This window comes from Capsella rubella, unplaced genomic scaffold (assembly GCF_000375325.1).
Source record: "Capsella rubella cultivar Monte Gargano unplaced genomic scaffold, Caprub1_0 scaffold_3, whole genome shotgun sequence".
Lineage (NCBI taxonomy): Eukaryota > Viridiplantae > Streptophyta > Magnoliopsida > Brassicales > Brassicaceae > Capsella > Capsella rubella.
Genome location: NW_006238921.1, coordinates 12,391,497 through 12,418,023, shown reverse-complemented (window position 1 = coordinate 12,418,023; position 26,527 = coordinate 12,391,497). Strand labels below are relative to the sequence as shown.

At 32.2% G+C, this 26,527-nt stretch overlaps 3 protein-coding genes and 1 pseudogene across 3 annotated transcripts; 2 read left to right on the top strand and 2 right to left on the bottom strand.

Annotated features, from left to right (window-relative positions):
* Positions 1–2,446: 2,446 nt before the first annotated feature.
* On the bottom strand, positions 2,447–3,614 carry LOC17893033 (annotated as a pseudogene).
* A 389-nt stretch (positions 3,615–4,003) lies between these two features.
* Positions 4,004–5,982, bottom strand: LOC17891901 (B3 domain-containing protein At2g16210). The gene is made up of 4 exons (XM_006299277.2): positions 5,884–5,982; positions 4,907–5,201; positions 4,535–4,821; positions 4,004–4,447 (listed from the first exon to the last, which is right to left on the bottom strand). The coding sequence occupies exons 1-4, from the start codon at positions 5,980–5,982 to the stop codon at positions 4,217–4,219; spliced, it is 912 nt and encodes a 303-aa protein (XP_006299339.1). The 3' UTR covers positions 4,004–4,216.
* Positions 5,983–7,382: 1,400 nt separating this feature from the next.
* LOC17890676 (F-box protein At2g23160) lies at positions 7,383–8,678 on the top strand. Its single transcript, XM_023786160.1, has 2 exons — positions 7,383–7,581; positions 7,618–8,678. The coding sequence occupies exons 1-2, from the start codon at positions 7,383–7,385 to the stop codon at positions 8,676–8,678; spliced, it is 1,260 nt and encodes a 419-aa protein (XP_023641928.1).
* A 1,259-nt stretch (positions 8,679–9,937) lies between these two features.
* On the top strand, positions 9,938–11,251 carry LOC17891272 (F-box protein At2g16450). Its single transcript, XM_006299809.1, has one exon. The coding sequence runs from the start codon at positions 9,938–9,940 to the stop codon at positions 11,249–11,251; it is 1,314 nt and encodes a 437-aa protein (XP_006299871.1).
* Positions 11,252–26,527: the final 15,276 nt, after the last annotated feature.

Sequence of the window (26,527 nt, the reverse complement as noted above, 5' to 3'; positions counted from 1 at the left end):
GTAAAAAAAATATGATTTATAGTTTCATCAGCCCGAAAACACCGTGGACAAACTGGATCAATGTTCATTCCCCTAGAATTTAATCGTGTAATTGTGGCTAAGGATTTGGTGATGTAACGCCACAAAAAATGTTTAATTTTGGGAAGAGTTTCCAGATTTTATTCTTTAAGCAAGTGGAACCGTGAGGGAGGGGCGGTTGATTAATTATAGTATTTGGATCATTCATGCAAAGACAATACCCAGATCGCACAGAATATTCACCCGTGTTGTTATAATGCCAAGCAAGACCATCTGGAGTTGCTTGTTGAGAAAGGTAAATATCCTGTAAAATAAAATGATCTTCTGGTCTTATTGTTTCTAAAATCTTTGTTGTATCCCAATGTCGATATCCTCCCGTTGTCGAGATTAAATCACCTAAATGAACCTCTGTGCCTGGATCAATACTAAAAACCGGTCTAGGAGGATGAGTTAGAGAAACATTATCTTTATTAATATGTATATGTTCAACATTGCCGACTGTGAAACGAGTTCCTTTTTTAATTACTTCCAAGCCTGCAAGAATCGATGCCCATCCGTATGATTGTTTTAATCTTTTTTTCGCCTCCAAAATTGGACAATCTCGGAAGTACATAGCTTTCATGACACGAGCAAAAAGAGATTCAGGTTGTTTAATGATTCGCCAAGCTTGTTTCGCAAGTAAAGCGTCATTGAACTTCTCCAAATCTTTGAAACCCAACCCACCATCTTTCTTAGCATATTGAAGACGCTTCCAAGCTATCCAAGATATACCACGATTCTGATGACCTTTTTCCCACCAAAACTTCTGAAGAACCGATTCTATTTCCGTTATAATACCAAGCGGTAATTTGAAGCAAGACATCCAATATACAGGCATTGACAAAGCGACTGACTTCAACATTATCTCTTTTCCAGCCGGTGATAAATGTTTTGCGCTACAAGTAGAAGTACGTTGTTTGTATAGTTAGTAACTCATTTTACTGCGAGACATGTTAAGTTTATCAATAATATTTTAACACTTGTAAGAAAAAATTATATTAAAGAAAAACTATACAATACATTAAAAATCATAAAAATACAAGAATTACAATTACTATTTTTGAAAATTACACAAACAAAAAAAGTTACTAATGTATATTCCAAAAAAAGAGATTTATAATATTTACGAGAAAAATACATGAAATTTTTTGCTGCTAGAAAAAGATGCAAACTAATTTATATATGATAAAACATATACGCACTATCCCGATTTTTCAGTTTCCCACGTATATATCATTGTCACGATTTTCAACAAAACAAACACAATCGTAAACATTGTTTGTCTATTTTTCGTTTTTCTAAGTTTTTAATCATAACAAAAGATTAATTATGAGAAAACAAATATTGAAAATAATGCTAAAATATCAAAAGATATTGTTATGATTATACCTACTACAAGGATGAAACTTTTTCACAAGATTGTAATAGTAATAATGTTTACTATTGTATTAGTTTCGTTGAAAATCATAACCATGATATATGGGACATTGGAAAATCGGAATAGTTCTCGTTTTTTTATTATCTATAAATTAATTTACATAATCTTTTGGCAACGAAACAAATTCATGTATTTTTCTGGCAAATATTAAGTAAGTCACGTTTTTATTAGAAATTTTCCCAATTTGAAATTTGAAACAAACTTTGGTGTCCTAGCTAGAATTTGTAATTAACATAATCACGACATTGTCAATCAATCGTTCTAATTTTAACGTATGTAAACCTTGATAAATCGATTTATTGGTGAATTTTTAAGTAGGGTGAGTCGATAAAACTTCACAAGTATAAAGCTACATATTTGCAAACATATAAAAAAATTAACTGGAAGCCGAATAATATAGGAAACATAGAAGAATCAAAGTAAAAAAGGTATTGTAAGTTTCTTTTCTACTAGTACAATTCACCGATGTGATGAATCTACCAAATTACAAGCTTCTGATATGCATGGTTTGTTTATGGAGAACAAGATTACAATCTGCTAGTGATATTGCTCCAACACCACTTGCCTCAATGATTTAGGTTATTGTGGTTACATCAAATACATAATCATAATCTTTCAAGTATACTCATTTGCACAATGCAAACAGAGCAAAGCAGGAACAAATGAGGAACATAATATAGCTATATTATGTTTGCATTGCCTAAAATACTAAATACGCCGAATTCAAATTCATTCAAAAACACTGTCGGATACTAGTTAATAGCAAGATCAAATAGTTAAAATATTAAAACTGAAGAAGTTGTACAAGATCTTTGATTCAACAAGGAGAACAACGAATCCTCAACAATTGGAAACAAATTATAAATACTTCAAGCATTGGTTTCAATGACATACCCAATGCTTTCACCTAACTCCAATCATTTGTCTTTATCTTCTTCTCCTTGTCCCTTCTCAGTCTGATTCTGAATCTGATGGTCCTATATATTTTGGCTCCACCAATGGAGGATGGAATGACTTGAGTAGTTTAAAATCGTTAACATCAAGATTTTCTACGTGGTTCACAAAGGTGCGAACTCTACAACGTTTCTTAATCTCTTCACCAAAACCTCGGATCTCAACACGTTGGATAGTGTCTTTTCGCGGATTGAAGTAGAAAACATAAAACTTATGTTTGGCTGAATACTCCCGCGTCGAAAACACAATTTCACCCGAAATGGTTGCTCCAATGATGGAAACGTGATGACGACAAAAGAAACTATCATCCCTCAAAGTGTAGGCATGTTTTGACCATTCCTGTTTCTCAACATCCTCTAGAATCAACAAATGCAACACATCAAGGGCGTAATCCTCCCAATAAATCATCGCTAATCTGCCTTTGTAGTTTATCAATTTACAAAGCTTTCTACGTTAATAAAGGTGAATTTCTCAGACCTAAGATCAAAGCAAACTATAACTAACGTTACAACATGATTACCATTGATATAAATGTTCGAGTCACCTAAATAGTACAAAACTCCATTGATGCATATCCCTTCGCTTTCGATATAATGTGCTAAGGAACATTTTACCTTTCTCCACTTCATATATTCATCTCCAAATGTAAGAATTTTACTATGAACACGACCACTCGGATAAACCATTGATAATGCCTTATGTTTCTTGTCAAACCCAAAAAAGCTATAAGCATTTCTGTCAGTATACCTATTAGGTAACATCGCATACCGTCCTGTAATGGGGTTACATATCATCGGTCTATCCTTGAAATAGATCAAGCCAGAGGTTTAGTCACATAAAAAACATTGCCTGATCAATGGACCTCCTGATAACTTCGCATTAAGTTCAGCGGCTGCTACTAGAGTCGTGGACGAAGATTGCTATATGGACTCTCAAAATGAGGCAAAGAGAAGAAGCTCCACACATCTCTTTCTACTATGGCGAATAAGATGCGCGGTTTAGCCGAGGAGCTGGTCAAGAACAGCTCCTTTAAATATTGACTACTCAACATTGATGTCCATAGCTTCGACATGCAACGAAACCTCGCCACTGACTTTGAAGGAAGTCTCGACAATATCTCCAAGATGAGATCATTAGTCGATGATATGGGACATGATGACCTCATGATTTGCGTTCGAACGAAGTAAGAGAGATGATAAAAACTAACTATTAAAGACCTAGAGAAGAAACCTACCTACTGTACCATTTTTTTTATATTCCCGGATTTAGTCGGTAAGAAAGAAATACTAATGGGCTTGTTTAACGTCCAAATGGGCCGCCAGATATGTCTCCAGCCAAATCTTGCCAATAAAAGTTACCATCATACATTACATACATTAGACAAGTTCAATACATGCTTAAAAGAAAATATTCAAAAATATCCAAAATAATCCAAAAATTTCTGAAATATCAGCACATATCCGAACTTTTTCGATTAAAACCACACCAAAAATAATCCAAAAATATTAGATCACTAGATCAATTTTTTTGTTCAAGATCCGAGACCGAACCGAAACCGAAAGGTACCGAACCGAAACCGAACCGAAATTCCAAAAAAAACGAATGGATCTTATAGTCAAGTCCGAAAGTATCCGAAACCTAATCATACCGAACCGAAACCGAACCGAATATCCGAACGCCCAGGACTAGACAAGACTATTAAACACAAAGGTTCCTTTACTCGAAGATGCTAACCCCTCACACCCATCATCATCATTGAGTCTTCTCTTAGGGTTTGAAGACAACGAGAAGCAACTCGTTTGGTTCGATAAGTGTGAATTTGCAGGTATCCCCAGGATCAAGAGGATACTCTTTAACCACAGAGCGCCATCCACCAGAGAAAGATCTAAACTTCATTAGATATATCACATTCCAAGATTTCTTCCCATCTTGGTGATGAATCTTGAACATTGTCTTCTCTTCCGGCATATGATCCTTTGCAAATGAAACCGGGATCCTCTGAAAACACACACACACAAAGATAAATATTTTGATTCATAATACATTGATTCTGTTTTAGACGTTCTTGGTTTGTCTTATCTTTACCTGGAATATCTGATTTGCTTTCTTGAATAAGATGGTGAATTCTGAAACCGAAGACGAAGAGGCTCCCGCAGAATCTCTCCTCGCCCTTACTACTTTCTCAGTCCTCTTCGAGTTTTGAGTTTCCTCAGCTTTCTTCTTCCCAAAGCTGAGCTTTCTTTTGTAACTTTCTCCTCCATTTGATTCAACTACTGTTGTTGGGGAACGATTACTTAACTCAGGAGACAATACTTCTTCTTTCTTGAAATCATTGTAGACACTACCTCTTCTTTGTTCTGTTTTAACCCGACCTGTTTCAGCATCAAAAGTAAAAGAATCAGTGTCTTTATCCAGTTCACTGTTTCATAACCGGAAAAGCAAATTAAATCTTTTTACTTGAAGAAGCCAAGAATGCTCTGGAATGTGAAGGTTGGAGCATCTCCTTGCCGTTTTGTTTGAAGATGTTAACAGTGAAACACATGTTTCCATTGTGAGTGAATGTAAGAAACTCACTGTGTCCCAAGGCATTGTCCTTCACAAACTTGTCCCAACCAGACTTCTCCATGAAGTAAAATCTCGGGTTTTTGGAAATTTCTACTTCCCAAGAGCGTCCCCATTGTGTTCTTATCTTCATCTTACATGAGAGCTCTTTGTCTGAGAAGCTTCTCACGAAGTCATGAGGAAGTGCTCGCTTTGGTTATACAAATAAGATGAAGAGATGATATATATAAGACTGAAGAATGTTTTTTTTCAATAACAGTGAACTTGTTACTACACCTCATCAAGTATTTGAGTCCAAAGTTTCAAAATTTACATACAAATGAAAACCTAACAAGACATTTGTAACGAACAGAGGACAGATCTCATTTGAAAGATACATCCACGAACTTAGACAGAGAACTAAGGGAAGCAACAAAAGAGACAAGAATCATGAGTTATTGGAAACCCAAAAGCTTATCAACTATAAAGACTCCACCTTTAAAACTAGCAGACAAGATTCAACCTTTAAGACATCAACAATTGTTAAGAACTAAAAGTTTCAACCTTTCCAAACACAGCCAACAAGATTCAACTTTTAAAAGACAAGACCCATTGTTACAGTCAAACAGAGCACAACAGCTACACAATCCACATGATTCCTTGTTCTTTACTTTTTGGCTAATTAACTTCACTTTTCACAAGATTCAACCTTTAAGACAAGACCCCATTGTTACAGAGAATCAAAAGTTTCAACCTTTCTTAACTTAGTTAACAAGATTCAACATTTAAGACAAGACCCATGTTACAGAGAACCAAAAGTTTCAACCTTTCCACACAAAGCTAACATGAACTCGCCAAATTTAAGAACAAGAAGAGTTTAGAAACATAGTTACCATGTTTTCTGAAGCAACATCTATACTCTGAACGGCCTTGAAGAATCCTTCATGTTTGCGTTCTTGTAAGCACCGAAGGTAATCACCGTTCCTAGCCATTTTTCTGATTTCAAGGTCACACTCACACACAAGCTTTGTTTCCTTCAACTTCCTCTCTCACACTCTCTTTCTCTTTGCTCTGTGATGAGCAAACTTCTTGAAAATTCAGTCAAAGTGGTTAAAGTCAGAGAGCTAAAAATATAAGTACAATGTGAGTATGTGACATCAGATGTTCTCTTTTATGTATATCACATAAACCTTTAATGTGGTTCTTTTAAGTTATAAAGAAAATGTAGTTATTTATCCAATTAAAACGAGGGAGGAGTTAATGTATTCGTCTTTTCAAGAATAAAAAGAATATAGTTAGTTAATTCTCTTTTTCTAAAACTAAAATATGATTTTTACTCAAAATAAAATGAGTTAGAATACAGATCTAATTTATTTTAATTTTTTAGTTTAAATTTATATCTAAAATTTTAACAAGAATATTACAGTTAGTATAAAGGAATAATACCTTACTAGCTGCGAAATTTTTGTTCATGAAATTATACATTTGAAAACTAATCTTAAATTATAAATGCAAAATATTGAACATATATATATATATATATTATACTTAAAATATGTAATAATGACCGGAAAACCACACCCAAATGTATTAAAACGAAACAAAACAAAAAAAATTGTAATATGTGATATTTAAAAAGAGATATTTTGAAATTTCCATGTTTGTTGGTAGATTTTGTTTCTTGGTTTTTATATGTCAACCTTACGAAGATGAATTATAAGTTTATTTACTTTCAGCTGGGTTCACACTTTATATAATAAGATATATAAACTATAAATTTTTATCCATTAGGATTGAGTGCATATAACTAAAATCTACTTTTATTATTATGTAATATAGTGTTAAATTCTACTTCAAGATAAAGTGCATAAAATATAAATTTGGATTTTAATATAGAAATTATCATTTAAAATATCAAATCAAAATCTAAATTACTATTAATTTTTTTACATATTTTCTTATATCCGCGGGCCTAATCCATCGTTCTATACAACTAGTGATATCGTATCCCAATTTCATATTTGACGATAAATGGTATTATATATACTATATAAAAAAAAACTCCTACCTCAATTTCATATTTTAATAATAATAGTATAATACTACACATACAAAGTTTTACGTACTAGCCTGAAACGCCAAGACAGTTTCAACGAGGAAATAAAAACGACACGAGGTGTCCTTTCCGCCTTGTTAAACGAGCAGACGGCTCACTTGGACGTTAAGTCGTTAACGTTGCCCGTTTCTTTAACCGACTCAAATCGGAACATGTAAAGGGAAACCTAGGTCTCTTTATTATATATATATATATAGCTTTTGTTTCTCTAGCTAGGTTTAGGTCTCTTTATTAGGTTTTAACTTATCTATTTCTTCGTTGGATCGGCAAAGCATAATGAAATCATCATCTCTCATATCGATTAATGATGATCTCATCCTCGAGATATTGTCGAGACTGCGTTCAAAGTCAGTGGCTAAGTTTCGTTGCGTGTCGAAGCTATGGGCATCGATGTTGTGTAGTCCATATTTCAAGGAGTTGTTCTTGACAAGATCCTTGGCTAAGCCGCGTCTCTTATTGGCCATAGTAGAAAAGGGTGAAAAAGATTCATACGGTGAAGATACCTCAAAAGGTGTGTGGCGCTTCTTCTCTTTGCCTCAGCTTCTGAATCCATACGAGAAGTCTTCAAATCTTGTTGCAGGCGCCGAGTTTCATTTGAAGTTCCCTAGGTTGATCTATCATATTCGTAACCTACGATATTTTCAACATGGCTACAACTCTGGTTTGGTCTATTTTTATGGTAGTCGTTACGACAATAAATGTGTGATATGCAACCCTAACACAGGAGGGTATACACTCTTACCTCATCTGAAACGTTACCGAAAGACGTATAGCTTTTTCGTGTTTGATCCGATTGACAAGCAATTCAAGGTATTGTTCATGGCTTACTTATCTGGTTGTGATCGCAATCATAAGATTCTTACGGTAGGAACTGGAGATATGAAGTGGAGAACGATAAAATGTCCCTTACGATATGAAGTCGCGAGTGAAGGTGTATGCATCAATGGGGTTTTGTATTACTTGGCTGAAACGTCTGCTTGGGATAATGATGATTATGCTTTAAAATTTGATTATAGTATAGTTTGCTTTGATGTTAGGTCTGAAAAATTCACCTTTTTCGAGGTAGAAAGGTTTTGTCGATTGATAAACTATAAGGGCAAATTAGGTGTGGTTTATTTCGAAGATGATGTCGACACTCTTTCATTTGGTTATAGAAGATTACATCATGTCGAGGCTGATGCCATTAATAGGTTGCATGTGTGGGTTTTAGAGGATATGGAGATACAGGAATGGTTGAAATATGCCTACACTTGGACTGATGATATATTCTTCCGTCGTCGTCAAGTTTATATCGCGGGAGCTACTGCTTCGGGTGAAATAGTGTTTTCGATGAGCGAGTATACACCTAAAGAACCGTTTTATGTTTTCTACTTCAATCCCGAAAGGGAGACCCTCCAACGTGTTGAGATCCAAGGTTTTGGTGAAGACGTTTGTAGTGTATACACCTATGTAAACCATGTGGAAGATATTAGTGTTAACGATTTAGAGCTGCTCAAGTCAGTCCATCCTCCATTGGTGGAGCCAGAAGTTGAAGAAGAGTCAGATTCAGAAGAAGAAGAAGAATCAGAATGAGAAGGGACAAGGAGAAGAAGATAAAGAATAATGATTGGAGTTAGGTGAAAGCAATGTGCTTATGTGCATGTCTTTTTTTTGTTTTTTTTTTCTGTCAACCTTAATAATCTATTCTTGTACGCTAGTATCCTTTTCATTTCAATAAAGTAAGTTTCATTTCAAATCTAAGTGTTCATCAGTCATTGAAATGGATGCTTGGAGATTCAATCTAATTAAGTTCACATACTTAAAGCTTTGGTTGTTGTATTGTCTTTGCTCAATCTAATAATCTACTAAGCTATTTCGTGTGTTTATATTGTTTAACTGGTTTTTTTTTGTCTCTGCTTCTCTGCTTGTGAGAAGAGCAATATAAAAGTCATAATTTCTCTTTCAAAAAACATTTTTGGCTTCAGAGATCAATTTATCACAGAATGAAGTATATGGATCAATCATCTTTCTTTACAAAGAACTTCATGAACAACCTCTGGATGCTTTATATAAGAACTATACCTTCCTAGCAATAATCAAGAATCAATTTTAAATTTTACAAAACATAGTATGTTTAAAATAAAAACAAAGTAGATCTAAGCAAAATAAATTATATTTGAAATATTATTAATTTTAAAAATATTCTTTGGTGTTCAAATATATATATTCTTTATTTTATTCTTAAGAACCTCAAGTGGGATTATTGGAGGAAGAAAAACTTAACACTCCTATTGAGGATCTTAACTATAAATTTTGCAAATTTTATATTAAAAATAATGGTAAGAACCTCTAATGTTATATTCGGAAGTGAAAACACCAAAAAAAAAAAACATCAATAACAATAATCAGGTTATGATCTTTATTTTTTTTATTACTTGTTGAATTTATTAGTATAGATCTACTTATGATTTATGTTGTATAATTTAACGCATGTTGTGTGTGGCTGTTCATAAATAAATAAAAAATCAAAACAATAATGAGCCGAAATAAAAAATTTCGAATATATGATAAAAATTAATGTTTATATATCTTTATTTATGGTAAATTTGCAAATTTTAATTACACATGTCCTTTTCCTAAAAGGAAAACATAGTTTTTATTAAATTTGAACAAGAGTATCATAAAAAGAAAAATATCTTAAACCTACAAAATTTTTGTTCATGCAATTAAATATTGGACGTTAACTTGGCCCATCTTTGATTTCGTCAACCGACTAAACTTAGTCTCTTTATTATATAACTTAGGTTTTAACTTTTAAACTATCTATTTCTTAATTGGCTCGGCAAAGTACAATGAATTCATCATCTCTTATATCGAATAATGATCTCATCTTGGAGATATTGTCGAGACTGCCTTCAAAGTCAGTGACTAGGTTTCGTTGCGTGTCGAAGCTATGGGCATCAATGTTGTGTAGTCTATATTTCAAGGAGTTGTTCTTGACCAGGTCCTCGGCTAAGCCACGTCTCTTATTCGCCATCATAGAAAACGGGGACGAAGACGCAGAAGCTGGCTGTGGTGTATGGAGCTTCTTCTCGTTGCCTCAGCTTGAGTATCCATATGAACAATCACCATCGACGAGTCTTGTAGTAGCAGCCGCGGAGTTTCACGTGAGGTTCTCTCCAGACAGTTTAAAGATCAATCATTACTATAACGTAAGGCATTGTTCATGTGGCTACGCTTCTGGATTGTTCTATATCCATGGTAATCGATGCCAAGCTAGACCTGCTCTGATATGTAACCCCATCACAGGACGGTATGAGATTTTACCTGAACGGTATACTTACAGAAAGGCGTATAGCTTTTTCGGGTTTGACCCGGTTGAGAAGCAATACAAGGTATTGTACATGGCTTATCCATATGGTCCAGGTCGTCATAGAATTCTTACATTTGGATATGGAGATATGAGATGGAGAAAGATTAATTGTTCCTTACGACATGAAGTTAAGAGTGATGGGGTATGCATCAATGGGGTTTTGTATTACTTAGGCGACGCGTCGGATTCTATACATGTTAGTTCTGATGATGTAACGTTGCATTATGTGATAGTTTGCTTTGATGTTAGGTCTGAGGAATTCACTTTTATTGAAGTAGAAAGGTTTTGTCGGTTGATAAACTACAAGGGCAAATTAGCTGTGATTTATTGGGAAGATGATGAAGACGTTTACGAGATTTGTAATGGTAGTAAGGACCTTGAAAAGTATTTGGAGGAAAATCTTGAAGTTGATGCCACTAATGAGTTGCATGTGTGGGTTCTAGAGGATGTTGAGAAACAAGAATGGTCGAGATATGCCTACACTTGGACCGATGATAAGTTCTTCCGTCGTCACGTTTCCTTCGCTGGAGCGACTGTTTTGGGAGAAATAGTGTTTTCGGTGCGCAAGTATACACCCAAACAACCGTTTTATGTTTACTACTTCAATCCCGAAAGGAAGACTCTTCAACGTGTTGAGATCCAAGGTTTTGGTGAAGCTTTTAAGACATCTTGTAGCATTCGCACCTTTGTAAACCACGTAGAAGATCTTAATGTTAACGATTTAGAATTACTCAAGTCAGTCCATCCTCCATTGGAGGAAACAGATTATGAAGGGAATTCAGATTCAGAATAAGACTGAGAAGGGACAAGGAGTGGAAGATAGGGATGGTGATTGTCATTTATCTTTCTTTTTGTTTTTGTTTCTTCTGGATGAGATCTGTCCTCTGTTCTTTTATAACATCTCGTTCTATTTTTTATTTGTGTGTGATGTGGAACCAATGGTCCAATTTCAAAATGCTCTGATACCATAATAGAATGAGAAAGATCAAACGAAGAAGACAATGAAAATATTCTGTTATTTCTCTTTTGTTACATCTAAGCATGCTTTATATAGCAGCTTTATGGTTTAATCTAATTTGTCCGGTTATGTAAAACCGGTTAATCGAAACCATAGTCTAATAGTGTCTAGTTTTATTTGTTTCGGTTAATATGTTTCGTTATTGTGTATGTGTCTTAGACTTGTTAATCATCTCCATCTTGTTAATCTACTTGTTAATCTATAAGATGGAGATGATTAACAAGTAGATTATTCAGCTTTTTTCTCGGTTAGTTGCCATTGCTCTCTCTATTGCAATCGATCATCTACAACTTTCTAACTTTTATAAATTAATTTATCAAAAATATATTGTTGTTAATTACTAGAATAAATATTTAAATTGGGTTTTGTTTTCACCCTGTCAGCGCATTTGGAATTTTCTTTTTTACTTAAATCTATATATATAAGGGGAGAGTTCTCTCTCCCTCTAAAGCGGTCCACATCAGCATTTTTCTAATTTTTGTATCAAGCCAAACAAATAATCTAAACTCATATATTTTGTTCAACATTTTATTGTCTTTTGGCCTGTTAGTTTGTAATTTAAGCCTAACACTTTTATATCTAAATTGGGTTTATATTCTATAATATTAAAAGGAACACATTGTTTAGCCCAATATAATATAAGCCCAAATAAGTTAATATGTTTAAGTTGTCTCTCACTTACGTTCTTTCTTACGGATTTATGGCGTTTCCACTTCAGCTTATCATAATTCATAAACTCAGTCCCAATCTGATTTAATAACCGCTCATGAGCTTCTTGCTTTTCAAATTTCCACGCCTAAGGTACTTAAATGCAAAAGGTAAGTCTAACATATATTAAAAAATTCTAAACTACATTCCATTGCTTCTTATCCCCAACTCAATTTCGGTGATTTTACATTTATTTTGATAATATAGGCGTTACAGTTCACTCCGAAAAGGTTTAGCAGAAAAATTATAAAAAAAAATATCATCCATATTCTAAAATAATAAATAATTAATTATCACATTATTCATGAGTTTGACAATAAAATATATAGAAAGTAATATGTAAGCCGTAAAGTGATATGTAATGTGTGTAGCATATCTCAAAAAGAAAGTTTACTTATCCTCAAGTAGAACTGTAACTTTTTAACATAATCAAAAAGAAAAAAAAGTTTGATATCCCATCATTTGAATCAAATGCTTTTAACCCAAAATGGACTATTATTAAGGAAGAAATTGTTATGATGTCTTAAAAATCAACTACACTTCAATATATATTATATGAGAGTTAATAGAAGGTAAAAATAAACTAGATGTCGAGAGGTAACAAGTGCATCGCAGAAGATCACAAAAGAATTAGTAGTTAAAAGCGATTGAATATAAATGACTTAACTTAAAAAAATAATGTATATGACTAAATTTTGAAATATTTGAGATCTCATTTATTGTGTGAAATGAAGTGAGTTTTTCTAAAACTCAAGAAATAGTACTAGATTCAGAGTCGGGCTTAACTGTTAGTTTTAGAAATGAGATAAAATAGACACATTCATGATTTGGTCGAGAGTTTTCTTTTACCACATTGCACTTTTTCTGATGGAGAAAAGCAAGTTCGCTAAACCACCTTCTTTTAGCGACATGATATTATATATGTATCTTTACACTTAATGATGTATATGAGGCTCGGAGTCGACAAAAAAAAAAAAGAAGATGTATATATATGAGGCTCGGTAAATTCGTGTTATATATAGAATGATGTTATGTTTGTATCAACATCTAATAGTAAATGATATCTACAATAAGGATCATGAGCTGTTTTGTCAGGAGAAAACCGAGGTTGAGTGGCGGAGAGATCACATATAGAGATATCGTCTGAGGTCATACGATAGGCAAGAAAAAGATATATGTTTGTTTTGGGGGTGTTTTTCACTAATTTTGAAAAATCAATGATGGATTACATAGGTGATCACAAGCTCTAGTCATAGAGGGTTGTGTAGGAATCCACGAAAACTGTAAAGGAAAAGATAAAAGTGGAAACTGAAAGAAGAGCAGAGATAAAAAAAAAAAAAAAAAGCCAAACACGGCGTGTGTGTGTGTGTGTGTCTTGAGTCTTGAAGGGCATGAAAACACCGAAGAAGGCCCATCAAGACAGTATGCATCAGCTAGGTAGCTGGGCCAGTGACGGATGCAAAGGACCCTCTGGAGTTGAGAGCAGAAACGATTTGCAACATCTTGGAAACCCTTTTGACGTATTTGTGGAATTTCAAAGAAAAGAGAGCCTTTAGAGGCGCACTGGGTTTACTAAAGGAATCATCGAATTCCATTTCGACAGTCCTGACGTCTTGGAGCCATAGCTGGACTTCTTGATACCTCCGCTGGCCTCTTATTTCCTCCTCCTTTTTGATCCTTCGCTGCACATCATCTCGCTTTGCCTTGAGCTCTTCCATGGACTTCTCCAGTTCCTCCATCATAAACGGAAGGTTGCCAACAACTATGAGTTCGTCAACTGTCTTCTTAATGATAATGACAGATAAACCACCACATATAGATACCGTCAAGGAAGTGACAGGGTCCAACATTGTCACACACAGAGAGCTAGTCAAGAGAGAGAGAGAGAGAGAAGACAAGAGATGAAAGAGATAATTTTAAAAAGATAAAAAGGTGAAACTTTGATCTTATTACTCTGTTTCTCAGTGACTACTACTACTATAGAGAGCTTAAATAGAGACACTTCAGAACAATCTAGATTTCCTCTAGTCCTTTTGGTATCCTTCTCTCTAGGTTTCGTTTCATATATTGTCTTCTTCTTCAGGTGGGGCTATTGGGTCTTTCTGGGGTCAAAGTTGGCTTACATATCATTCATCCGTGACTAAACCTATGCCACACATGACACATTATATGAATCCACCCACGCTCTCCGGCCTTGTTTAAAAATTAATATATAATTTATATATAATTTGACTTTTCCTGGTCAAATATAAATTTAAATTTTTAATATATGTTTTCATTTTAATTTTATATATATATATATATATATATATATATTTATTTCATTTTCGTTTTTAATTTTTAATACATATTTGACCAGGAAAAGTCAAATGTTTTTCATTTTAGGTTAATACATATATAAATTCTCATTTTTTTTACTTAAAATATACTTCATTTTAATATAAAATCTTCTCAACAATTTTCACATCAATATATATATATATACACACACCTATATATATATATATATATATTTTATAAATTGATTTTAAAAGAGTTTCAAAACTAAGTGCAATTTGGATTTTTGTTTCATAATCTTACTGTATCAAACAATTTGGAGTTTGCTTTTTTACAAAAAAGACAATTTTGGAGTTTGTATTTTCTTGTTGATGGCTAATGGGCAAAATATTTGTTACATTCGCTTCGCTTCGATATTTATTTCGATCGATTCGATTCGAAAAATTCAAATATCTATAAGATATTGAAGCAAAGCAAATATGAAAATTTAGTATTCGTAAATAATCTTACTGTATCAAACAATTTGGAGTTTGTGTTTTCTTGTTGATGGCTAATGCTATTAGTGGCCACGGGCAATAGGTATCGCACATATTTGGTGTTAGTGTGATCTAAGGATACGATCAAACCATTATCAAGAATTTATTTACGGGCAATTTAGTCGAGGGAAAGATCAACTTTGTCGAGGGAAAAACTAGTTTTATCAAGAAAGAGTGGATTTAGGCTGAGACAAGCAAGCGGTGATTGAATTGGTTTGGATACGAAGACAACAAGGTTTAGTAGAGTGGTTAAATGACTTAGTCATTTATTTTGGAAATTTAGAAGTTTTTTCACGTTAGAACATGTAAAGATCATTGTGAGCGTATAGTGGTCGGAAGAGCTTTCGGTACGAACGTGTACCGCGAGCGAGTAGAACGAATGGTCGATGGACAACGTGAGGTGCTTGGAAGCTGATGTATCAAACAAATTGGAGTTTGTGTTTTCTTGTTGATGGCTATTAGTGTAGCAAATAACCAAATGATGTTGTTTAATTACATTATGTTGTGTTTTGGTGAAAAAGAATTATTGTTTTTTTGAGTTTTTTTTTTTTTGGGGTTGCGAAGGATTCAACTAGTGTGAGTTACTAATGTAACAAAGCAAGTTCATTGTTCTAAATAAGTTTTAAAAGGGTTACCGATAGTATAGTTTTTAGGGGTCAGGTAACACCCCTGAACCCCCTAGGACTAAGGACGAATCAGAAGCGTTACTTGCGATGCCCGTATACAGTCTGACCGAGGTTACGAAAAATAATCCAGTTCCGTATTCAGTCCTCATTCCATCCGTATGTATGGATAAGGATAAGCTATAAGCTTGCAACTTGATAGGTTTTTGGATAAAACTTATTTTCACCTCGTGCTTGCCTTTGCTTGGGCACCAAGTTTCCTCTCCCTATATAAAGCCACAGAATCAAGCCATAATTCTTTAGTTCTTCACACCGAATTCCCACCTTAGACTAGTTAGAGTTTTGTTAAGCTTGAGCCTAGTCGGATAGAAGTTGGTCGAGTCGCGAGTCTTGGTCGAGTATTCGGTAAGGAAGTTCTGCACTTAGTGTTTATTCTTTTAGTATATTTTCTTAAGTCTTGTTTTAGTCCGAAGCTTAGATCCATCGTTGGAGACACCTAGTCCAATCGAGATGAATAGGTAGTCTTTGGTAGAATGTCTTTCTCGACAATAAGGCCAAGGTGAGTACCGAAGCGTATGAAGTAGCACATGACTAGGCTTTTTATTTTGTGTATTTTTTGCATGTTTATATTTAGTGTAAATTATGAATGGAAGTTAGTTCTACGCTTCTATGTGAGATCATCTTAATAGTTTATTCTAGATCTTCCATTTTGTTTAATTTATTTTGGTTAATCTGTTGGTTGAGGTTTGTGATGGTCGTTAGTATAGCCCGTTATGCTGCTCGTATAACCATTATGCTGCCGACATAATCGTTAGCCTATCGTACAACCGTTATGCTGTTTGTATAACCATTATGCTACCAATTTAGTCGTTAGGCTGCCGACATCATCTATATCTTATTATGATGTTGTTTATGCAATTTTATGAGGTTAGGTTAAATGTTGGTATAGCCGGTATACTGCTTGTTTGTTTCATGATCAATAATCAGAAATTATTGGCGTGATAAGCAAGCGTTATTTGTAGTTTGTTGGTCATTGTATAGTTTATTATTATGCATTTGTTGTTTGTTTTTTTGAATGATTGGTTGTTGTTAGTTAATCTTGATATTTCTCATTTGACTTGTATAATAATAGAATTATTGCGAGTAGTAACGATTATGTTAGGCTCGTATTAAGTAGAGGTGTTAGTCATTTCTATGGATAATTTATAGCGAGTTCATGACTATCCCACTGGCTCAGATTGGCTCACTACCACTGGGCACTACTTAACAAAGTACTCAATTTGGATGTAAGGGAAATGGTCCCTTTATTCACGATCTGAGCAAAGGGATGTCATCCTTCTAGAATTTGTGGCTAAAGGTTGAGAGACATTGCCTTGGAGGAAATCATAGTCGCATTAGTAGTAAAGGCCTTAAGGTTTGGTATTGAATGTGTAATGGCTATCATGCCATATTGTTTGTGTTAGTTAGCTTCCTTTGTGAATACTCTGTATTGAGTATTGATTGCTTGTTTAATTATATAAGCATTGATTATGTGTTGTGTGAATTGATTGCTTATTGGGGATTAGGATGGTCGATTGTTAGAAAAACCATGATTATGCTTTTTTCTTTCATGTAACCCAAGTTAGGACACATAGTGGGAAAACACATACCCTAGAAGTTAGAGTTTGTTACCTTTGTAACTAATTCAATACCCTAGTCAGTCTATTCGCGGGTATCGTTCCTCCCAAACACGGTTTAAGGTTTTTCAACCCATAATATGTTTTGCTAATCTTCAAAATACATCCAAACACATTCGCGTTAGGGTAGGGTACTGAATTAGTTTTGGTAACCTCGGTCGCAAGTAACGCTTCCAATTCGTCTTTAGTCCTAGGGCAGTATGGGGGCTTTACCCGACCCCTAAAAAAACTATACACTGAATATAAATAGTTTATTGTTCATTGTACTATTGGTAACCCTTTTAAAACTTATTTAGAACAATGAACTTGCTTTGTTACATTAGTAACTCACACTAGTTGAATCCTTCGCAACCCCAAAAAAAAAAAAAAATCAAAAAAATGAGAATTTATATATGTATTAACCTAAAATGAAAAACATTTGACTTTTCCTGGTCAAATATGTATTAAAAATTAAAAACGAAAATGAAATATATATATTAAAAAAAAAAAAAATGAAAACATATATTAAAAATAAAAATTTATATTTGACCAGGAAAAGTCAAATTATATATAAATTTATATTGTTCATTGTACTATTGGTAACACTTTTAAAACTTATTTAGAACAATGAACTTGCTTTGTTACATTAGTAACTCACACTAGTTGAATCCTTCGCAACCCCAAAAAAAAAAAAACTCAAAAAAACAATAATTCTTTTTCACCAAAACACAACATAATGTAATTAAACAACATCATTTGGTTATTTGCTACACTAATAGCCATCAACAAGAAAACACAAACTCCAATTTGTTTGATACATCAGCTTCCAAGCACCTCACGTTGTCCATCGACCATTCGTTCTACTCGCTCGCGGTACACGTTCGTACCGAAAGCTCTTCCGACCACTATACGCTCACAATGATCTTTACATGTTCTAACGTGAAAAAACTTCTAAATTTCCAAAATAAATGACTAAGTCATTTAACCACTCTACTAAACCTTGTTGTCTTCGTATCCAAACCAATTCAATCACCGCTTGCTTGTCTCAGCCTAAATCCACTCCTTCTTGATAAAACTAGTTTTTCCCTCGACAAAGTTGATCTTTCCCTCGACTAAATTGCCCGTAAATAAATTCTTGATAATGGTTTGATCGTATCCTTAGATCACACTAACACCAAATATGTGCGATACCTATTGCCCGTGGCCACTAATAGCATTAGCCATCAACAAGAAAACACAAACTCCAAATTGTTTGATACAGTAAGATTATTTACGAATACTAAATTTTCATATTTGCTTTGCTTCAATATCTTATAGATATTTGAATTTTTCGAATCGAATCGATCGAAATAAATATCGAAGCGAAGCGAATGTAACAAATATTTTGCCCATTAGCCATCAACAAGAAAATACAAACTCCAAAATTGTCTTTTTTGTAAAAAAGCAAACTCCAAATTGTTTGATACAGTAAGATTATGAAACAAAAATCCAAATTGCACTTAGTTTTGAAACTCTTTTAAAATCAATTTATAAAATATATATATATATATATATATATATAGGTGTGTGTATATATATATATATATTGATGTGAAAATTGTTGAGAAGATTTTATATTAAAATGAAGTATATTTTAAGTAAAAAAAATGAGAATTTATATATGTATTAACCTAAAATGAAAAACATTTGACTTTTCCTGGTCAAATATGTATTAAAAATTAAAAACGAAAATGAAATAAATATATATATATATATATATATATATATAAAATTAAAATGAAAACATATATTAAAAATTTAAATTTATATTTGACCAGGAAAAGTCAAATTATATATAAATTATATATTAATTTTTAAACAAGGCCGGAGAGCGTGGGTGGATTCATATAATGTGTCATGTGTGGCATAGGTTTAGTCACGGATGAATGATATGTAAGCCAACTTTGACCCCAGAAAGACCCAATAGCCCCACCTGAAGAAGAAGACAATATATGAAACGAAACCTAGAGAGAAGGATACCAAAAGGACTAGAGGAAATCTAGATTGTTCTGAAGTGTCTCTATTTAAGCTCTCTATAGTAGTAGTAGTCACTGAGAAACAGAGTAATAAGATCAAAGTTTCACCTTTTTATCTTTTTAAAATTATCTCTTTCATCTCTTGTCTTCTCTCTCTCTCTCTCTCTTGACTAGCTCTCTGTGTGTGACAATGTTGGACCCTGTCACTTCCTTGACGGTATCTATATGTGGTGGTTTATCTGTCATTATCATTAAGAAGACAGTTGACGAACTCATAGTTGTTGGCAACCTTCCGTTTATGATGGAGGAACTGGAGAAGTCCATGGAAGAGCTCAAGGCAAAGCGAGATGATGTGCAGCGAAGGATCAAAAAGGAGGAGGAAATAAGAGGCCAGCGGAGGTATCAAGAAGTCCAGCTATGGCTCCAAGACGTCAGGACTGTCGAAATGGAATTCGATGATTCCTTTAGTAAACCCAGTGCGCCTCTAAAGGCTCTCTTTTCTTTGAAATTCCACAAATACGTCAAAAGGGTTTCCAAGATGTTGCAAATCGTTTCTGCTCTCAACTCCAGAGGGTCCTTTGCATCCGTCACTGGCCCAGCTACCTAGCTGATGCATACTGTCTTGATGGGCCTTCTTCGGTGTTTTCATGCCCTTCAAGACTCAAGACACACACACACACACACGCCGTGTTTGGCTTTTTTTTTTTTTTTTTTATCTCTGCTCTTCTTTCAGTTTCCACTTTTATCTTTTCCTTTACAGTTTTCGTGGATTCCTACACAACCCTCTATGACTAGAGCTTGTGATCACCTATGTAATCCATCATTGATTTTTCAAAATTAGTGAAAAACACCCCCAAAACAAACATATATCTTTTTCTTGCCTATCGTATGACCTCAGACGATATCTCTATATGTGATCTCTCCGCCACTCAACCTCGGTTTTCTCCTGACAAAACAGCTCATGATCCTTATTGTAGATATCATTTACTATTAGATGTTGATACAAACATAACATCATTCTATATATAACACGAATTTACCGAGCCTCATATATATACATCTTCTTTTTTTTTTTTGTCGACTCCGAGCCTCATATACATCATTAAGTGTAAAGATACATATATAATATCATGTCGCTAAAAGAAGGTGGTTTAGCGAACTTGCTTTTCTCCATCAGAAAAAGTGCAATGTGGTAAAAGAGAACTCTCGACCAAATCATGAATGTGTCTATTTTATCTCATTTCTAAAACTAACAGTTAAGCCCGACTCTGAATCTAGTACTATTTCTTGAGTTTTAGAAAAACTCACTTCATTTCACACAATAAATGAGATCTCAAATATTTCAAAATTTAGTCATATACATTATTTTTTTAAGTTAAGTCATTTATATTCAATCGCTTTTAACTACTAATTCTTTTGTGATCTTCTGCTATGCACTTGTTACCTCTCGACATCTAGTTTATTTTTACCTTCTATTAACTCTCATATAATATATATTGAAGTGTAGTTGATTTTTAAGACATCATAACAATTTCTTCCTTAATAATAGTCCATTTTGGGTTAAAAGCATTTGATTCAAATGATGGGATATCAAACTTTTTTTTCTTTTTGATTATGTTAAAAAGTTACAGTTCTACTTGAGGATAAGTAAACTTTCTTTTTGAGATATGCTACACACATTACATATCACTTTACGGCTTACATATTACTTTCTATATATTTTATTGTCAAACTCATGAATAATGTGATAATTAATTATTTATTATTTTAGAATATGGATGATATTTTTTTTTATAATTTTTCTGCTAAACCTTTTCGGAGTGAACTGTAACGCCTATATTATCAAAATAAATGTAAAATCACCGAAATTGAGTTGGGGATAAGAAGCAATGGAATGTAGTTTAGAATTTTTTAATATATGTTAGACTTATCTTTCGCATTTAAGTACCTTAGGCGTGGAAATTTGAAAAGCAAGAAGCTCATGAGCGGTTATTAAATCAGATTGGGACTGAGTTTATGAATTACTAGTTGTTGACCCGCGCTACGCGCGGGGAGTTTATAATTTTATTTATTTATTTTGTGTTATACTTTTTATTTATATTTTTATTTTTTTATATATATATTTTTGTTTTGCAACGTTTGTTTTATTGTTCTTTATTGTTGTCATTTTTTTTTCTATTTTTTCATATTAGTTGATGATTTTTCCTCACGGTGTACATGTGATGAATGGTGTCATGGGATTTCCTCAGCCAAGACTTCGGAAGCACTGAAACTTCGGGAAGTAGAAAAGGATTGGACATATTATGTTTGGTTCAAAGAGGATGTCCCAAATGTAACTTTCCATATGTGGGTAAATCACCTTGATAGATGGCTCACGTGGCAAATACTTGTTTCCTTGTGATAGATTCAGTCTTTAGAGTGTTGTCTATGGTTGTTTGTTTCGGAATCTTGTGACTATCTCTTCCTTTCTTCTGATTTTTCTGTTGAGCTTTGGATGTTGGTCTTTTCTAGGCTCTGCCCTTGACATTGACTATTCGCCTCATCGTCAAAATTACTCTCTTGGACTCGACTCTCTTCTTCAATAGTCCTTGCTCTCCTCCAGAAGCTAACATCTCAAAAGATAGTCTACAGCATTTGACGGCAGCGCAACAACTTCTTATATAACTCCGAGCGTTTGTCTTTTCAAGTAGTTTTCAAGTTGATCGACCGCGAAATTCGCAGTATCATATCGTCAAGGACAATAAGGAAACGTTAGCACAAGCTCATGCTTTTATGGGTTCGTTAACCCAAATCTTTTTTAATTATACAGTAGCTTTGTTTTTGTTTCTTTTTCTTGGTTATTTTCTTGTAAGTTTTTTTTGTAAAATCTTAATTTAAATTTTAATTATATTTACATTATAGCTAAGAAAAAAAAAGATAAATGATGATGTGGCGGATGACGTGGCAGATGATGTGGCTGAAGGAGAAGAGAGCAAAGTTAACTTTATGTATATAGCTGATAAGCTGAAGTGGAAACGCCATAAATCCGTAAGAAAGAACGTAAGTGAGAGACAACTTAAACATATTAACTTATTTGGGCTTATATTATATTGGGCTAAACAATGTGTTCCTTTTAATATTATAGAATATAAACCCAATTTAGATATAAAAGTGTTAGGCTTAAATTACAAACTAACAGGCCAAAAGACAATAAAATGTTGAACAAAATATATTGTGTTTTCAACGAACGATTACACACCTAAAAAACCGTTTTATGTTTTCTACTTCAATCCCGAAAGGGAGACTCTCCAACGTGTTGAAATTCGAGGTTTTGGTGAAGCGGTTGAGAAACCTTGTCGCGTTCTCACCTTTGTAAACCATGTAGAAGATCTTGATATTAACGATTTAAAACTACTCAAGTCATTCCATCCTCCATTGGTGGAGCCAGAATATTTAGGACCATCAGATTCAGAATCAGATTGAGAAAGGGCAAGGAGCAAATGATAAGGATGATGATTGGAGTTAGGTGAAAACAATGGGCTTATCTATTTTAATGTTTTTCTCTCTTTAGCGAGCTTTATACATTTATTTTAATGTTCGATGAGATCTGTTCTTTGTTATTTTATAACTTCTTGTTCTGTTTTTCATTTTTGTGTGGTGGAACCAATATCATGATGACACTATTGGACTTTGTAAAAATCTAAGACAAGCTAATTAAGTTAAAATATACATTGCTTTAGATCAAAAGCCTGAAACTGATATAATAAGCCTAAAATATACATTCATGTAGAGTGGAAGATGGAGAAGATGACTATACTTTTTAGAGCTATATGCGACGATTTCATGGTTTGGATGTCTCAAATCACCTTGTTATGATTCTTGTTTTCTTATTGTGTTTTTGTAATTTGTAAATACTAAACTTACGTTCTCTCGAGAAGATCTTACCTTGTGTGCGATCTTACACACATAATAATAATAATAATAATAATCTTATATAATAAGACAAGGTTTATTCTTAACTTTGCCTCACAACGCGACATGTGTCGCTCTATGCTTCTGACATGTGTCATTTTTATTAATTTATAATCTAACATTTAAATTTTTTTTTTTTTTTATGATATTGTGTGGTAAGTTATATGTTATATGTATGGTTTGCTTTTTAAAAAGTGTCATTGTTGCAAAAATATGTTTTTCCTAATTTTAGTTTCTAATTAAATTAAATATCATATAAGCTAAACATAAAATGAAGTTATTATAATTTTTAATTCAAAGAAAATTGCTATGACTTTTTTTTCCTACTCCTTTAAAGATACATTTTTAAGTTTTTATTTCCTACTCCTTTAAAGATACATTTTTAAAGTCATTAATATGGGTAATAAATTATTTATAACATAATTTCTAATTTTAAAAATTTAATTTATAAGAGAAGAATAAAAGAGATTATCAAACAAAATTTATTTAATTTTCTATTATCAAACAGTTGGGAAAATAATATAATGATTTTCTTATTGGTCCACTTGGCGTGTAACTTTTAAAAATATTATATATTTGATTCACACTTTAATATAAAACTGAAAAAAACCACAAAACACATTTAATCATATATAGTAAACTCACACTTTAATATAAAAACTGAAATAACATAAATTTGCATTAACTATATTTTCCATTCAATTTTTTCAATACACAATCAATTATAATTGACTCCCATAATTGTTTTATGAAATTATAACTCCCATCACTTATCTTCCTATATATACTCATTTTCTCATTATATCATTCTCTCATTCTCTCATTCTCTCATTCTCTCATTCTCTCATTCTCTCATTCTCTTCTTTATGAAATTTGTTTGCTTTGTTTATTTTTGTTGTATGAGTTTTGAAAAAAAAAATAGTATTATATAAAATTTCAACTGTAGAAACTTTTAGAAATTATATGATATATTGATATACATCTTACATTATTATAATTTATCTTTTTTTCTTGAAAATTCATCTCTATTTTCTATTTTTGATTATCAACATATAAGTACATTCACTCCCTCTCTTCCATTATATTCATGTATCTTTAATATTTTTTTTCTATTTTTATGTTCTTATGTGACATAAAAATCAATGAAATAATCATTTTAAGAATTTGATATAAATATCTTTAGAAAGTATGATACAAATATAACATAGTATCTTATATTAGTTCCAATCATCGTACAACAAGAGAATTAAGTTATAAGGATCCATTTTTATATATGCATTTTCTTTTTTGATTATGAAATATGTAATTAAATATTTTATTGTAACACAATTTCCAAAATAATATATTATTACCTCTTTCTTATTCAAATAATTCTTAACTCACACTTTAATATAAAAACTCAAATAATATAAATTTGCATTAGCTATATTTTGCTACTCAATTTTATTCAACACACAATAAATTAGAATTAGCTCGCACAATCAAGAAAATACTTATATTATACTTATATTTTCATACTTATGAATCAAGAAAATTTGATAAAACACATATGTAATATAACAGTTCTCATTGCTATATAAATAAAATTTTCGATTTAAAACATTTAGCAAATAATATTTTCTAATTTTTTTAATCTCAAATATTTTTTGTAATTCATTTTAATATATCTGTCATTATATTTAGTTTTTGTGATCAAATAGACTATTATATAAAAAATTATAATATTTAGTTTATTTAAAATTTGCAGACAAAATGTTAAAAAAATATATATACTTGCTTACAAAAAAATTGGTCCCTAAATTTTTTCTTTCAAAGATCATACATTTTATGAAAGTTATATTTAATTTAATACATTAATTAAATTATGATAATTAGTAACATATTAATTATGATAATTATGATAATTAATAACGTATTAATTACACAATAATATCATACCCACTCTACACTCTTAGTAACTTAACCTCATTTGATAAAATAAATAATAATTTTATATCCATAATAATACAAATATTAAAGAGACCGAACATATAGTTAGTATTGTTGTCGTGTACATATAATAGATAGATATCGTCATGTACATTTTTAATAATTATGTCTTTTTGTATTTACATTCTGTTTAAAATTTATAAATTGATTAGATTTTCTTTCTATTTGGTAATTTATATTTATAAATAAAATAATAATAGTAAGCAGAGTTAAAATTTTATTTTTATCAAATGAAAAGGGCAAAAACCTAAAAATTCGCCATCATGTACATATAATAGGTAGATGTAGTTGTTCATCTTCTCTGTTAATTTTGATGTAAACATGTTATGCTATTTTAGTTTGGATTCATTTATTTAGCTTTTATAGTAATGTAAATCTTCATGCATATTTGTTTTAAAACAATTTAGTAGTAATTTTAAAACTAAACTAATGCTACATTAAAAAGTCTATATATATATATATATATATCTCATCTACCTCCTATGTCAGCTTCCTTTACAATCAAATAGAATATAAAAATATTAAAGTTCTTCTTCTCATGTAATCTTCTTCTGTTTATTTGGCTTATGATCTCTCTTTTTAGTTTTTACATAACTATAGTTTAAATGCTTTTATAATCTAAATTGAAAAATCTTTTCTAAATAAAGTTTAAAACAATATATCATATGTTTCAAATGAAATCTTTTAATTTGATATTTTGAAAAGTTTAACTTGATTATTTTTAAAATTTAAGTTACTTTTAGGTTATGATAAATTATAAGGTGAGTAACAAATGCTCATACTTTTGTATGTACTAATTTTGTATTACTTTGTTTAGATCTCATTCAGTTCTATATTTTCCAAATATACTTTTCGTTTATTTTAAATGTTTACAATGTACACAAAATATGTTTTATACTAATTTTGCGATCGCGTTCAATTTTGTTTGTGCGTTAATTATTTTGTTTTAAAATTATTTTCAAAACATAGACTAACACTTATACACATATATAACTTAATATAATTTTTAATTCATATTTCATGTATAACCCACGCATCGCGTGGGCAACTTTCTAGTTAAATAATAAGCCTAAGCTAGACCTTTGATATGTAACCCCATCACAGGATGGTATGCGATCTTACCTTGTGTGTATACTTACACAAAGGGGTATAGCTTTATCGGGTTTGACCCAATTGACAAGCAATAAAAGGTATTGTCCATGGTTTTTCCATTTGCTCCTGGTCATCATAAAATTCTTACATTTAGAGATGGAGATATGTGGTGGAGAACAGTAAAATGTTCTTTGTGACATGATGT